General features: G+C 27.8%; 1 protein-coding gene across 1 annotated transcript in view; it reads left to right on the top strand.

The window, feature by feature from the left end:
- Nucleotides 1–12,569, top strand: part of LOC127286287 (5-oxoprolinase) — a 28,279-nt gene extending 15,710 nt beyond the window's left edge. The window contains exons 16-22 of the mRNA XM_051312666.1: nucleotides 428–595; nucleotides 705–949; nucleotides 1,031–1,142; nucleotides 1,296–1,520; nucleotides 4,974–5,155; nucleotides 5,933–6,092; nucleotides 12,259–12,569. Of these exons, the coding sequence (XP_051168623.1) occupies nucleotides 428–595; nucleotides 705–949; nucleotides 1,031–1,142; nucleotides 1,296–1,520; nucleotides 4,974–5,155; nucleotides 5,933–6,092; nucleotides 12,259–12,399 (1,233 nt within the window). The 3' untranslated portion in view covers nucleotides 12,400–12,569. The remainder of the gene's footprint in view (nucleotides 1–427; nucleotides 596–704; nucleotides 950–1,030; nucleotides 1,143–1,295; nucleotides 1,521–4,973; nucleotides 5,156–5,932; nucleotides 6,093–12,258) is intronic.
- Nucleotides 12,570–13,652: the final 1,083 nt, after the last annotated feature.

Genomic DNA, 13,652 nt, shown 5'->3' with positions numbered 1-13,652 from the left:
TTCTCCTAAAATTCATCGTGGATTCGCATTCCTCAATTACTAGGACTGAATTATTAAAGGGAATAATAAATAAAGTCTAATGAATGAGTTAGAACAGGAGAAAAATGTAAAGAGGCAATGGCAGGGGGGAAGAAGATGTTAAAAAGAGTAAAATGGGAGTTAGGCATAAAGAAAAGAAGAATTACGATAGGGATACTCAAAAAGTCGATAAAGTATAGAAAGGGAGAAATTGAGGTATTCCAAAGAGATAGAAAATTCTCTAAGAGGAGAAAGAAAGAGTGCGTGCGAAATAATAATCCAAAAGAGAAAAAGAAGAAAGGGAATAAATAATTTTTATAAAATAAAATTACTGTAGATATAAACTAATAATTGTTAATTATCAAAAATTATTTCTCTATTAATTTTGAATTCTCTACATTTTTTTTAGGAAGGTGCTGCATTTAAGAGCTTTATTTTAGTTCATAAAGGAATTTTTCAAGAAACTAATTTAATAGAAGCTCTAATGGCTCCAGGAAAAATTCCCGGTAGTTCTGGCACTAGAAATCTATCAGACAATCTCAGTGATCTAAAAGCCCAAATTGCTGCTAATCAAAAAGTAAAATAAAATTTCAATTTCATTTTACTAAATTATATTCAGAAAAATATTTATTAAACATAAATTTCCTAATTTAAAAATAATTATAAATTTATAATTTTTCTATCAGGGATCAAGTTTAGTAATTGAGCTAATAGATACTTATGGACTCGATGTAGTTCAAGCCTATATGGGTCACATTCAACACAATGCAGAAGTTGCTGTACGAGAAATGTTAAAAATTGTGGGAAAAAGAATTGTTGATTCAACTGGATCGTCAAAAGTTAATGCCGTCGATTATCTTGACGATGGAAGTGCAATAAAAATGTGTCTAAATATTGATATTCATAATGGAGAAGCTGTTTGTGATTTTTCGTATGTTTTAATGTTATATTGAATTTTTTTTGATTAATATTTAAAAAGTTTATACTATAAATCATTTATTTAAACACATAGAGGTACTGGTTATGAAGTTTGGGGTAATTGGAATGCACCACGTGCCATCACAATTTCAGCATTAATTTATTGTCTACGTTGCATTGTGGGTAGGGATATTCCCTTGAATCAGGTGATTTCTTTATTTTATTTTTTTATGACTCAATTAATCGTATAAATCTTTGAATTACTAATAGACTCGATATAAAATAAAATTTTTTTTCTTTCTATTCTTAATTTGAAATATTTAATTTCTATATGTCAATAAATTAATTTTTATATTTAGGGTTGTTTGAAACCAGTGAAAATAATTATACCAAAAGGTTCATTACTTGATCCATCAGATGAAGCTGCTGTTGTTGGCGGAAACGTTTTAACTTCACAGCGAATTGTTGATGTTGTTCTTCAGGGTTTTGGGGTTTGTGCAGCATCTCAAGGTTGCATGAATAATATAACCCTTGGTACCGAAGAATGGGGTTACTATGAAACTGTTGCTGGTGGAAGCGGAGCAGTAAGATTATTATTATTATTATTAACATTATTTTTTTCATTAGCTTCGAATTTAATAATATTATTTTCAATTAAAATAATGTTAATATATTTTAATGGGAAACTTTTACCTCACGCATTTATTTTGCATCCTATTTAATATAATTTTAGCCTCTGGCTTTTAAATGAAAATTCGTTTGTCGGTGACATTTTCCGTATATATAAATATATATATATATGGGACGTTTCACGTCAACCGGCCCAAAGCTATGTCCAAAATTCTATGCAATAAAAATAAACATGTAATAGATGAAAATACTCGTAAACTCATCCCCTTTCAATTGCAAAGTGGCAGGATTGAAAATTCAAAATGGCGTCCTTACTATGTCAAGTGGAAGCGGCTAACTTGAGAAATAAGTAAATATAATTATTAATTTCTTTTAGAAAATTATGCAAAAATTTTAGGTCACCACATATTTTAATGTTTTTGGGGTCGCTGATTACGAATCTGAAGTCAGTTTTTCAAAATTCAAAATGGCGGATCCAATATGGCGGATTATTTTTTAAAAATTAATTGAATTTGCTTGAAACTTGTTACTCGGGGGTTTTCGAGGTCGCTGATTACGAATCTGAAGTCAGTTTTTCAAAATTCAAAATGGCGGATCCAATATGGCGGATTATTTTTTAAAAATTAATTGAATTTGCTTGAAACTTGTTACTCGGGGGTTTTCGAGGTCGCTGATTACGAATCTGAAGTCAGTTTTTCAAAATTCAAAATGGCGGATCCAATATGGCGGATTATTTTTTAAAAATTAATTGAATTTGCTTGAAACTTGTTACTCGGGGGTTTTCGAGGTCGCTGATTACGAATCTGAAGTCAGTTTTTCAAAATTCAGAATGGCGGATCCAATATGGCGGACGAATTTTTAAAAATTCATTGAATTTGCTTGAAACTTTTTACTCGGGGGTTTTGGAAGAAAAAGAATTTCTCTTTAAGACCACATAATAATTCTTCTAATTCATCCTCTCTCGATAAAATTTTTTTTTCGCGGTGGTTCATCAGGTTTGCTTGAATTCTCTACTGAATTATCTTGGTTACATCTTTTTCTACATTCGTAACATATCCTAGAGAACGGAGAAATCTGAGGAAATACCTTTAGTAAGTTCTTCGATATTTTTCTCAAACCTGATCCCTTATGATTTTCTCGATTAAGGGGATTGATGCATCGATCTCCGTGGGTTGAACCACCAAAAAACTGTTCTTTACTCTCTGACATGATATAAAATGAAATTAGGTACTAAATTTGTGGATTCACTTTGTTAGGAAGCAAAGAAACTGTGAAAAACGAAATTAAGAAAAAAAACAAAAATGTAAATCGAACAATTCACCTTGTCATGAAATGGTAAAACACAAAATGAAAACGCAAGAATGAAAACGAATAACAAAAAAAATCAGTTAATGAAATAATTTAATTTATCAGGAAACGAATAAAACAAAAGAAACGAAACATCAATTTATGTTATTGAATCTGAGTTCAATACTATGAAAGAAATGATCCTCCTTATCAGGAAGCGACAAAGACAAGAAAAAAACGGGTAATCTTTAATTTTTAAGTAATAAATCTCACCAACTCAAGAGTACAAGTAATTTTCTTAAATAAATCACATCTAAAACTATACACGTTCATTTGACACACTAAGGGATCAATAAAAACATTTGAACATCGTGAAAAAAATGACAATCGCTAAAACATATGAAGATCACTAAAACATAAGACCATCGTTATAACCTTTTAGAGGCCAATTCTATATAACTATTTTTACAGTTGATACACTGAGGGATTAATAAAAACATTTGAACATCGTGAAAAAAATGACAATCGCTAACACATATGAAGATCACTAAAACATAAGACCATCGTTATAACCTTTTAGAGGCCAATTCTATATAACTATTTTTACAGTTGACACACTGAGGGATTAATAAAAACAGTTGAACATCGTGAAAAGAATGACAATCGCTAAAACATATCTTACGAAGTCTGAATAAGCTCTTTTATATTTTAGATATCGTCCATGTTTTTACGATGCTCAAATGTTGTTACTACTTACAAGAACATTCATGAAAATAAATTATTATTACAGCCGCATTTAAGAAGTTACTAAAACTCAGTTAATCAGTTAATTATGAAATGTACTGAATCAGACACATTATTTGATTATTCGTTTTCTTCCTTTCGATTTATACAGTTTTTTTGACTCGCAACAAGGTGAATAATTTTATCTACAAATATTGTACCTAATTTTCTTCTAAATCATAGCAGAGAGTAAAGAAAAATTAAGGAAAAGTTGTGTTTAAGGAAGACTTCAGGCATCTCAGAACGCTAGGACTTCAGATTCATAATCAGCGACCTCGAAAACCCCCGAGTAACAAGTTTCAAGCAAATTCAATTAATTTTTAAAAATTCGTCCGCCATATTGGATCCGCCATTCTGAATTTTGAAAAACTGACTTCAGATTCGTAATCAGCGACCTCGAAAACCCCCGAGTAACAAGTTTCAAGCAAATTCAATTAATTTTTAAAAAATAATCCGCCATATTGGATCCGCCATTTTGAATTTTGAGAAACTGACTTCAGATTCGTAATCAGCGACCTCGAAAACCCCCGATTAACAAGTTTCAAGCAAATTCAATTAATTTTTAAAAAATAATCCGCCATATTGGATCCGCCATTTTGAATTTTGAAAAACTGACTTCAGATTCGTAATCAGCGACCCCAAAAACATTAAAATATGTGGTGACCTAAAATTTTTGCATAATTTTCTAAAAGAAATTAATAATTATATTTACTTATTTCTCAAGTTAGCCGCTTTCACTTGACATAGTAAGGACGCCATTTTGAATTTTCAATCCTGCCACTTTGCAATTGAAAGGGGATGAGTTTACGAGTATTTTCATCTATTACATGTTTATTTTTATTGCATAGAATTTTGGACATAGCTTTGGGCCGGTTGACGTGAAACGTCCCATATATATATATAAACGAAAGTTACACAAAACATTTGAATAAAACCTATATAGTGTGATTGTGTGCACTCAGTTAAGTACCAATGTTGCATTCAATAAATCCAGTTGCATTTTGTGCTCATCAAATATCAATTGCAACAGTCCAAATGAAATTTACTCTAACAGAAACCGAATTTCTATATATATGGTATGAAAAGTTTCCAACATTTGTACGGGTATCATGTTTATTATAAATCACGTGTGTCACTGCTGTGTATAATGTCTGTTCAAAATAATTGCTACTTTTCCACTTGCACACATTAGTTTTCAATGTTCTTCAATGTTAGTAATTAGTTTTTCAATTTTCTCTCTTCTGTATGATATGGTTAATGTGCATTTGTATATATATATATGTATATAGAGTGAGAGTCATAATTTCAAATCGATAAATTTAATTATAACCTTTTAGGGACCAACGTGGAATGGACGAAGTGGAATTCACACACATATGACCAATACTAGAATTACAGATCCTGAAATACTCGAATTACGTTATCCAGTTATTTTGAAGAAATTTTCTCTGAGAAGCGGAAGTGGTGGACGAGGAGCTTTTTCCGGGGGTGATGGAGTTATTCGACAATTGCTGTTTAGGTATTACACTTTTGTTTTTCATTTTTGTGTTTAAAAAAAATTTTATAAATTACTTTTTACTTTTATTTATGTACATAAATAAGCAGATTAGTAAATAAAATTTATTTAATTTATTATTAATTAAAATTTATTAACATACAAAGAATCCCTCTGTCTTATAAATTTCCAAAATCCGAAAAATTTTGCGAATTCATGGAAAAATGCGATTGCAAAATTGCAAATAAAAAAGTAATATAATGACAGCTTCGACTAAGTGCTCCCTACCTGCATCTGCCATCTGACGGCGACTGTACGTAATGAACCTACTACCGACTGTCATTATATTACTTTCTTATTTGCAATTTTGCAATCTTCTTTTTTCATGAATTCGCATAATCTTTCAGATTTTTGAAATTTACAAGACAAGGATTCTTTGTATGTTGGCCGATTTTGTAAAAAGTATCAGTATTTCAAAAAAAAAGTATTTAAAATCAATGTTTATCATTTTCACGTTCAATGCTGGTTTTATAGGGCGATAATTAAAAGTCACTTTTTGCAAAAAGAATTTCAGAGATAACAACCTATTTTTGTCATATCTGTTATAGCTTCTTGAGCATCGTGAAAAAATAAAAATAATCCGAAAAGTTTTTATATTTTGTAATTAACTATTTTTATTTATTTCAAATTTTTTCCTATTTCGAAAAAAAATGAAAAAAAAAATTAATTTTCTATACTTTGTAACATATGCTTATAAAATACAATTCACATTTTGAGATGAAAAATATTATCTTTTTTTAGAGGACCAATGACACTCTCCGTTTTAACTGAAAGAAGAGTACATAATCCTCCTGGTCTTAATGGAGGTTCATCTGGTGCTTGTGGAATAAATACTTTAATCAAAGTGAATGGAAGAGTTATTAATTTAGGTGCAAAAACTGCTGTTCCTGTTACTGCTGGAGTAAGTTTTTATTATTATTATTATTATTTTCTTTTTTGAAACCTGATATACTATTCTGCTTCTCGAAAATTAGTTATCAAATTATATGAACTGAGTCTTAAATCTACTTTTTCAGATATTCTAATTATATATTCCGCTAAATTTTTTTCTTTATTATTTGGTTTTTAAATTAAATTTATTTTGTCATTAATTTTTTCTTTATTTACATGAATTTGTTTTCAAGTCTAATTGTTAAATTAATTTAAAATTGAGATTATTTTGAAGTTATGTTTGCCCCTTGATCTGATTTTAAGTTATTACTAGCTTAAATTTTCAAAACTAAATTTTGAGGTTGTCCTCCCTTCTACCTATGATGTTGATATTTAATCTTGTGCTTTGAAGTTATGTTTCTTACATAATTATTATTAACCTAATTTTAAGACTCCCCTAATAACACAAGATATCTTGGGATATATTGATAATATCCCGCAGATATCCTAGGGATGTCCTATGGATATCAAAAGGATCTCTTAAGAATATCCAAAAAATCGTCGGTTTGGATATCCTTTGGATATCTGAGGATATCTTCTGGATATCTCTATAGACTTTCATAAATGTCCTCCAGATATCCCATAGATATCGTCAGGATATTTCACAGATATCATCAGGATATCCCATAGATATCGTCAGGATATCCCACAGATATTTTCAGGATATTCTCAGTATATCTTCTGGACGTCAAGAAGATATTCTCAGGATACTGTTTTTAAAGTCATTATGAGACAACGAGTGAGAATATTCTGTGAATTAAATTTTATATAAATAAAATAAAATGCAACTTGTTTTTCGAGAAAGTTGTTTAATTTGAAAAATTATTAACTAATTTTTTTCTCATTCGTGATTCATTCCTTTATTCATATGCTTAATATTGTCAGAAAATAAATTGGCTTTAAACAATATAAATTCTTCCCCGCAAATAACGAATAACTATTAATATTAATTATACATTAAGTGCATGAGTTTATTTAAAAACTTTGAAAAATGCGTTTCAAATCTTCATTTAAAATAAATTAGAAGCTCATAAGATTTTTGTTTTTATTATGTTATTATTCATTATATTAGCTTAACAATTTTAACCTTTAAAAATATATGTTGATATATTAAATGTCCCGTGAATATCCTAAGAATGTCCCACGGACATCCTGAGGATATCCCATGGATATCCTGCGATATAATATCCAATAGATATTTTGTGGATGTCTTAGGGATATCCTGTGGATATCCTATGGATGTCCTGTTGATGTCCCACAGACCGGCGGTTTGGATATCCCAAGATATCCTGGGGACCATTCTAGGATATCGACCATTGATATGGACATCCTAGGGATATCCTTTTGTTATGAGGGTCTATTGTCGCCCCATGACTTATGACCCTGAAATTTGACAATGATTTTTAAGGTAATTTTTATCTTTATGACCTCAACGACATTTAAAGGCCTAAATTTGAAGTTATATTTCACCCTCGACCAGACCTAAATTTTCTTTTAATTTATACTTAAATTTAATGTTAATATTAAGATAGATTAATAATTAAAACGATATTATTTGGACAAATAGATTATAAATAAACTTTCTGTTATTAATTTTTATTGTCAATTTAAAAAAATGGATAATTTTTGTGGTATTTTTTTCCAATTTTTATTTTATTTATTTATTTTATTAATTTTAATTTTTAATTAAAACTATTTAATTATTCTTTATATAATTCAAAGTCAATTATTCTTTTAAAATGATATGTTATTTAATTATTATTTTGTGATTATAAGTTTTTTTAAAAAATATTTTCTCCAGATACTATTTCTCCAATGTGTAAGTGTTTTTCGATGTTTACTCTATAATAATATTTATATCATGACGATAGTGAGAATGACATTGAATTTTTATGTTCTTCTTTTTTTTGTAATTTGGGATTATTCTTTTATTATTTTAATTTTTCTATATCATTGTTTGTTTGTAATTTTTTTTTTTTTTTTATTTTATTAGACTCCCTGAAGAGGAAATAATTTTGATTTCGAAACATTGACGTAAGGTTATTATAATCTATTTATCCAAAGGTCATCATTTTTATTATAAATCTATCTAAAATTTAATGTATATTCAACAATTTATATATTTGACAAATTGTTTCGTCATTTACATATTTATTTAATGAAACTTTTGACATATTGAAAATGAAAAATATGTTTTATTAAAAAAAAAAAGTATTGCGATTTTGTCAATTTTAAATTGGAAACATTTAAATATGTAAATTTAAATAAATACGAATTGGTATGTTTGAATAGATAAAAAAAAATGTATATTTCAACTGTTTTTACAAGAAAAAAAAAAAAAAAAAAAAAATTAACAATTTAAGAAAATTAACATATTACGTAGACACAAGAATTAAAAGTAAAAGGAATAATGGAAAAAAATTTAAATTCTTTGTTGAAAGATTTCTGATAACTTTTAGTCATAATAAAAGAGAGGGAAGAATGTATAAAAGAAAACAAAGGAGTCGGGTAAAAGATTTGACATTTTATGTTTTCTCGTAAAGATTTTATCTTTCTGGATGAAACCCTTTTTCTTTCTTATCCTACCTTCTGATGTTATGAGACAACATCTGAAGTCATGTACTTCTATATGTGAGCAAAAGAAAAAAAATCAACAAAGTCAGCAATAAATTTGCACATCTCAAAAGTGAAAAGGATTTCACCTGTGTACTGTACATTTTGGCTCTCTCTCTCTATATATATAAACCCAAATAGACTTTAAAATACTACATACTCCAACGTCGACTTTGTAAAATATACTAAAACGGAAAAACGTTCTATTCGCAATATATTACTTTATATTGAGAATAGAAATGTTTTTCTTCTTCACAAATATATAAGGGCATGTCTGATGGATTTTATAGGGAAATATTAATTTTTCTGATACGAGCAGTAATATAATTTACTTTATTGTCTTCAAATATTAAAAATAGAATAGAGTGCAAATACAATAGCAATATTCATCTTTTTTCTTTTTTACAAACAAAAAATTTCTTTATAAACTAAAATTATTATTAAAAACCACATCATAGGAGAACTCGCTTTCAATACTTTTAATATAAAGTCTATCAAAGCCGAGGGGGAATTTACTCTGGTAGTCAAGTGTACACTTGCCTGGTAATACTCGGTAATACCTGTAATATTTTGTAATGTCTTGTAATAATAAGTATTATTGTGTAGTACCATGTAATACTGTGTAATACTTGTAATATTGTGGTATTATGGTTTAATACCATAAAAAATTTAAAGAAAATCAAACCAAAACATGTTAATATAAGTAAAAATTTGAAACCCACATAAGAACTCACAAGAGATCCTGGATGGGATCCCATATGTGTTCTCACATAGGAATTTTCAACAGGGTTGATGGTATCATTTTGGAATGCAACGTTTTGATTCGATATAAGGTATCAAATTGATCCAAATATTTGGATCATTTTCAAGAAATAATCCAGAATATGGGATCATTTTTTGATACCTGAATTGGTATCAAAGTATAACTGTCATGGCTGGCATGCTCTTATTGACAAGTTTATTAATTAATTTATTCACTGCACTGAATATTCAGATATTAAAAATACTTTTATTATGAATTTTAATAAAGAGAGAAGCGAAAACTTATAAATCGCGAGCAATTAAATAAGAAAAAATTTATTTCGAAATAAAATGAAATACACTAACCTTTATTTATATTTATCACATAAGATTTAAGTTAAGTTCACAATCACAACACTTGAAAATTAATTATTTTTATGGTTCAAATAATTATCAATAATTTATTTATTATAAATGAACAAAATTTAACAATGCACGCTTGATAAATATTTCTAATGCGTTGTCAATTAATGCAATTAATAATTTCCTATTACACAATATCATAATCGACATATATGACTTTTGTAAACAAACAGGGATGGGAAACAAGAGCCCAAAATATATTCGTCCAAAGCGAATTTCAATCCTACCCAACTCTGCTTTAGACGAACATATTTGGGCTCTTGTTTCCCAACCCTGTTTGTTTACAAATGTCATATATGTCGATTATGATATTGTGTAATAGGAAATTATTAATTGCATTAATTGACAACGCATTAGAAATATTTATCAAGCGTGCATTACTTTTATAATAAATAAATTATTGATAATTATTTGAACCACAAAAATAATTAAAAATTTTCAAGTGTTGTGATTGTGAACTTAACTTAAATCTTATGTGATAAACATAAATAAAGGTTAGTGTATTTCATTTTATTTCGAAATAAATTTTTTCTTATTTAATTTATCGCAATTTATAAGTTTTCGCTTCTCTCTTTCTTAAAATTCATAATAAAAGTATTTTTAATATCTGAATATTCAGTGCAGTGAATAAATTAATTAATAAACTTGTCAATAAGAGCATGCCAGCCATGACAGTTATACTTTGATACCAATTCAGGTATCAAAAAATGATCCCATATTCTGGATTATTTCTTGAAAATGATCCAAATATTTGGATCAATTTGATACCTTATATCGAATCAAAACGTTGCATGAGTTGATCTTAATTCTTGTATTAATTTGATACACACAAGAAAACTGTGCCGATTTTTAGCGTTTAGCTACCTTACCGGAATAAGTAAAAAAATCGACTACTGTAAAACATCTGCTCCTGTAATTACACCGAAATAAAATACACGATGCTTAGATTGTTTGTGTTCGTGGTTTAAGATAGCAAAAAACCAAATATTAAACATTATAAACATGGATGCTCACGGATATTATAATATATAGAAAATTATATTTGTTCAGTTCCTCGTCCAAAGTTAAAAACAAATAAGTTATATTTATCGTGTTCTTTAAAAGAAATTTCAAAACATTTGAAATAATATTGTTATTTACGTTTTAAAAAAGAGAAATTTATTATTTTCTTTTATAAGTAGGGTAAATGGCACTAATTGCGACGCGATTCGAGTCAAAACACCTTTGAAATAGAAAATTCGACATTTCTATTATATAAACTCAATTTAAGACTTATTCAACTAAAAGGTTATGTTATTTAGATGTTTAAAAAAATGTTTAATTTTATAAAAATCGATTATTTAAACAAATATGAGAAATTAAAACTAATACCGTAATTTTCTATTGCGGCGCGTTTGTATCAATTTCGGTGATCAAAATTACGTGTATTTTGAAGATACTTTGCCCGCCGAAATTGGAGCCAATGGAAATATTAAAAATGTTTCAATTACGGCGAGGGAAAAAATTTGATCTCAAATAATTTAATTAATAATTGTTTAAATGTACATCTTCATTAGTAATTGTATCAAAAAAAGATTAAAATAATTTTTTTTAATCATTTGGCAACAGTTATATTAAATATAATAATACTAATAGTTATTTTTTATGAACGCGCCGTAATTGATGCACTTACCCTAATATTTAAAAATATTTAATTATTTATTTCTCTATTTCTTATTTTAAAGTTTTGCTATTAAATAATAATTTTAAGTAATTTTATTGAAAGTGCTATTTGACGTGTAATATTTTTTGTAATAAAAAGTAATACTCAGTAATATATGTGTAATACTTTGTAATACAGTATTATTTTGGTAGTAGTATGTAATACTTGTAAAAAGTGTAATACTAAGGTAATAATGGTAATATGTGTAGTTGAAATCAAGTGTACACAATTTTTACTAGTAAATTCCCCCTCGATCAAAGCCCTCAATTTGTTATTATCATTCGAAGTCAACAAATCCATCCAAGTAAGCCCATTGGAGAATTTTAAATTTATGTCTTCATAAAATAAATTTCTTAGTACAGTATATACTGGACACTCCCCTAGAATATGAACAATTGTTTCTCTCTCTTTTAGATTAGAAATTGAGCAATCAACTGAAGGATCTATTAAAAATTCTTATTTTTTATATTTAATTACATGTCATCTGATACAAGCAATATTTATTACGCATAAAAGATTTGTCATCAATTTATTAATGTAAATTGAAATAATATAATTATAAAATTAAAAAATCTAGATGAAACTGAAAAAAATAGTAAATAAAAAAAATTAAATATAATTTTTATATTACAATATGAAAATATCTCAATATTTGCAGGATATTTTCATCCTTCAGACACCAGGTGGAGGTGGCTACGGTTTGCCGGGCCAAAATATTCAACATTTTGAAGAAACACAGAAAAGCTTTCTTCAACGTGGTAGCGTTTACGAGTATAAAAGAGCTCAAGAATCCGTTTAACATGAAATACCACACACACTTGATATATATATATATACAAAACTTTTAGAACAAGGAAGAATTAATAAAAATTATAATATATACAAAGCAATGTTGGAGATTATTTCCTAATTTGTATTCGCATTATGATATATTATATATACAAATTAATAAATTAAATTTTTTATTCACCTTTCTTAATTCAAACTGATTTACAATACCTGTACTATTTACTTAAATTTTAAATTTGAGGTAAAATTCCTGAACTGTCACAGGTCCAAAAATGAAGTCTACGGGATCGAGCCAAGATTTTCAGGGATTGTTGTCCTATTGGATAGATCTTCGAATACCAAGTATTGTGAAGTTTTATCAAAACCTGTAGGATGTGGAGGGGGTTGAAATTTCCCACTTTTGATGAACACTCACCTTTTCAAGCCTTTGTAACTTTTTTCCTTTTTGTCGTACAAAAATTTCACTAGAAGGTTTTTTTTAGGTTTTTTTACGTACATTTTGATAAAAATTATTAATTTGAAAAAAAAAATTTTTTTGACCCTTTTTTTGCAAAAATAAAAATAAATTTGTATTTTTCTCGACAAGAGGTATTTTTAATTTTTTTTAAAATATTTTCATTCGAAAGCTGAGATTTTTTCCGATGAAATATGTAATTTCCAGGAGGGCGTTTTTTTTTTTCTTCGAGTAATGAAAAAAAGAGTAAAGAGGTGCACCAAGTATCTCGCGCAACTGATGTGACGCGACATCTGTTTATTCATTGGTATATACAGCATAACTTTACGCTAATAAATTTCATGAAACATTATTGTTTCTCTACTTAATTAATATAATATGTGATTAAGAATATCATATTTTGTTGTATTTTAATAATTGAACAAAATTCATAACGACTAACTGGATTCACTAAAAGAGTTTTGTCAGGTTTTGTCACTCAAAATGTTTTAGTTATATAATATATTTTATTTACTATTTTATATTTTTCTAAATTGAGTTAATATTTCGTTGATACCAATTGAGAGTCATTTATAACGTTTAAAAGATTCATGTTTTCGTGAATGTTATAACATGTAGAACATATAGTCCATTCCAAGTTTCTATAAGGCAAGAGTATCTACACAGGAAAAAATAAGTTTTGTTTCAAACCCGAAAAGAAGCTAGTTTCAATATGGGACACAAACTAGACCGAATATAGTTTCTAACTCGCTCATAGCATAAGTCTTACTTTAAGCCTACTGTAGGGGCTAACAATAAGCTGCCTTTTG

Source organism: Leptopilina boulardi, unplaced genomic scaffold (assembly GCF_019393585.1).
Source record: "Leptopilina boulardi isolate dan_hultmark-lab unplaced genomic scaffold, ZJU_Lbou_2.1 LbouV2_352, whole genome shotgun sequence".
NCBI classification, from domain to species: Eukaryota; Metazoa; Arthropoda; class Insecta; order Hymenoptera; family Figitidae; genus Leptopilina; species Leptopilina boulardi.
This window is presented reverse-complemented; position numbering and strand designations above follow the sequence as displayed.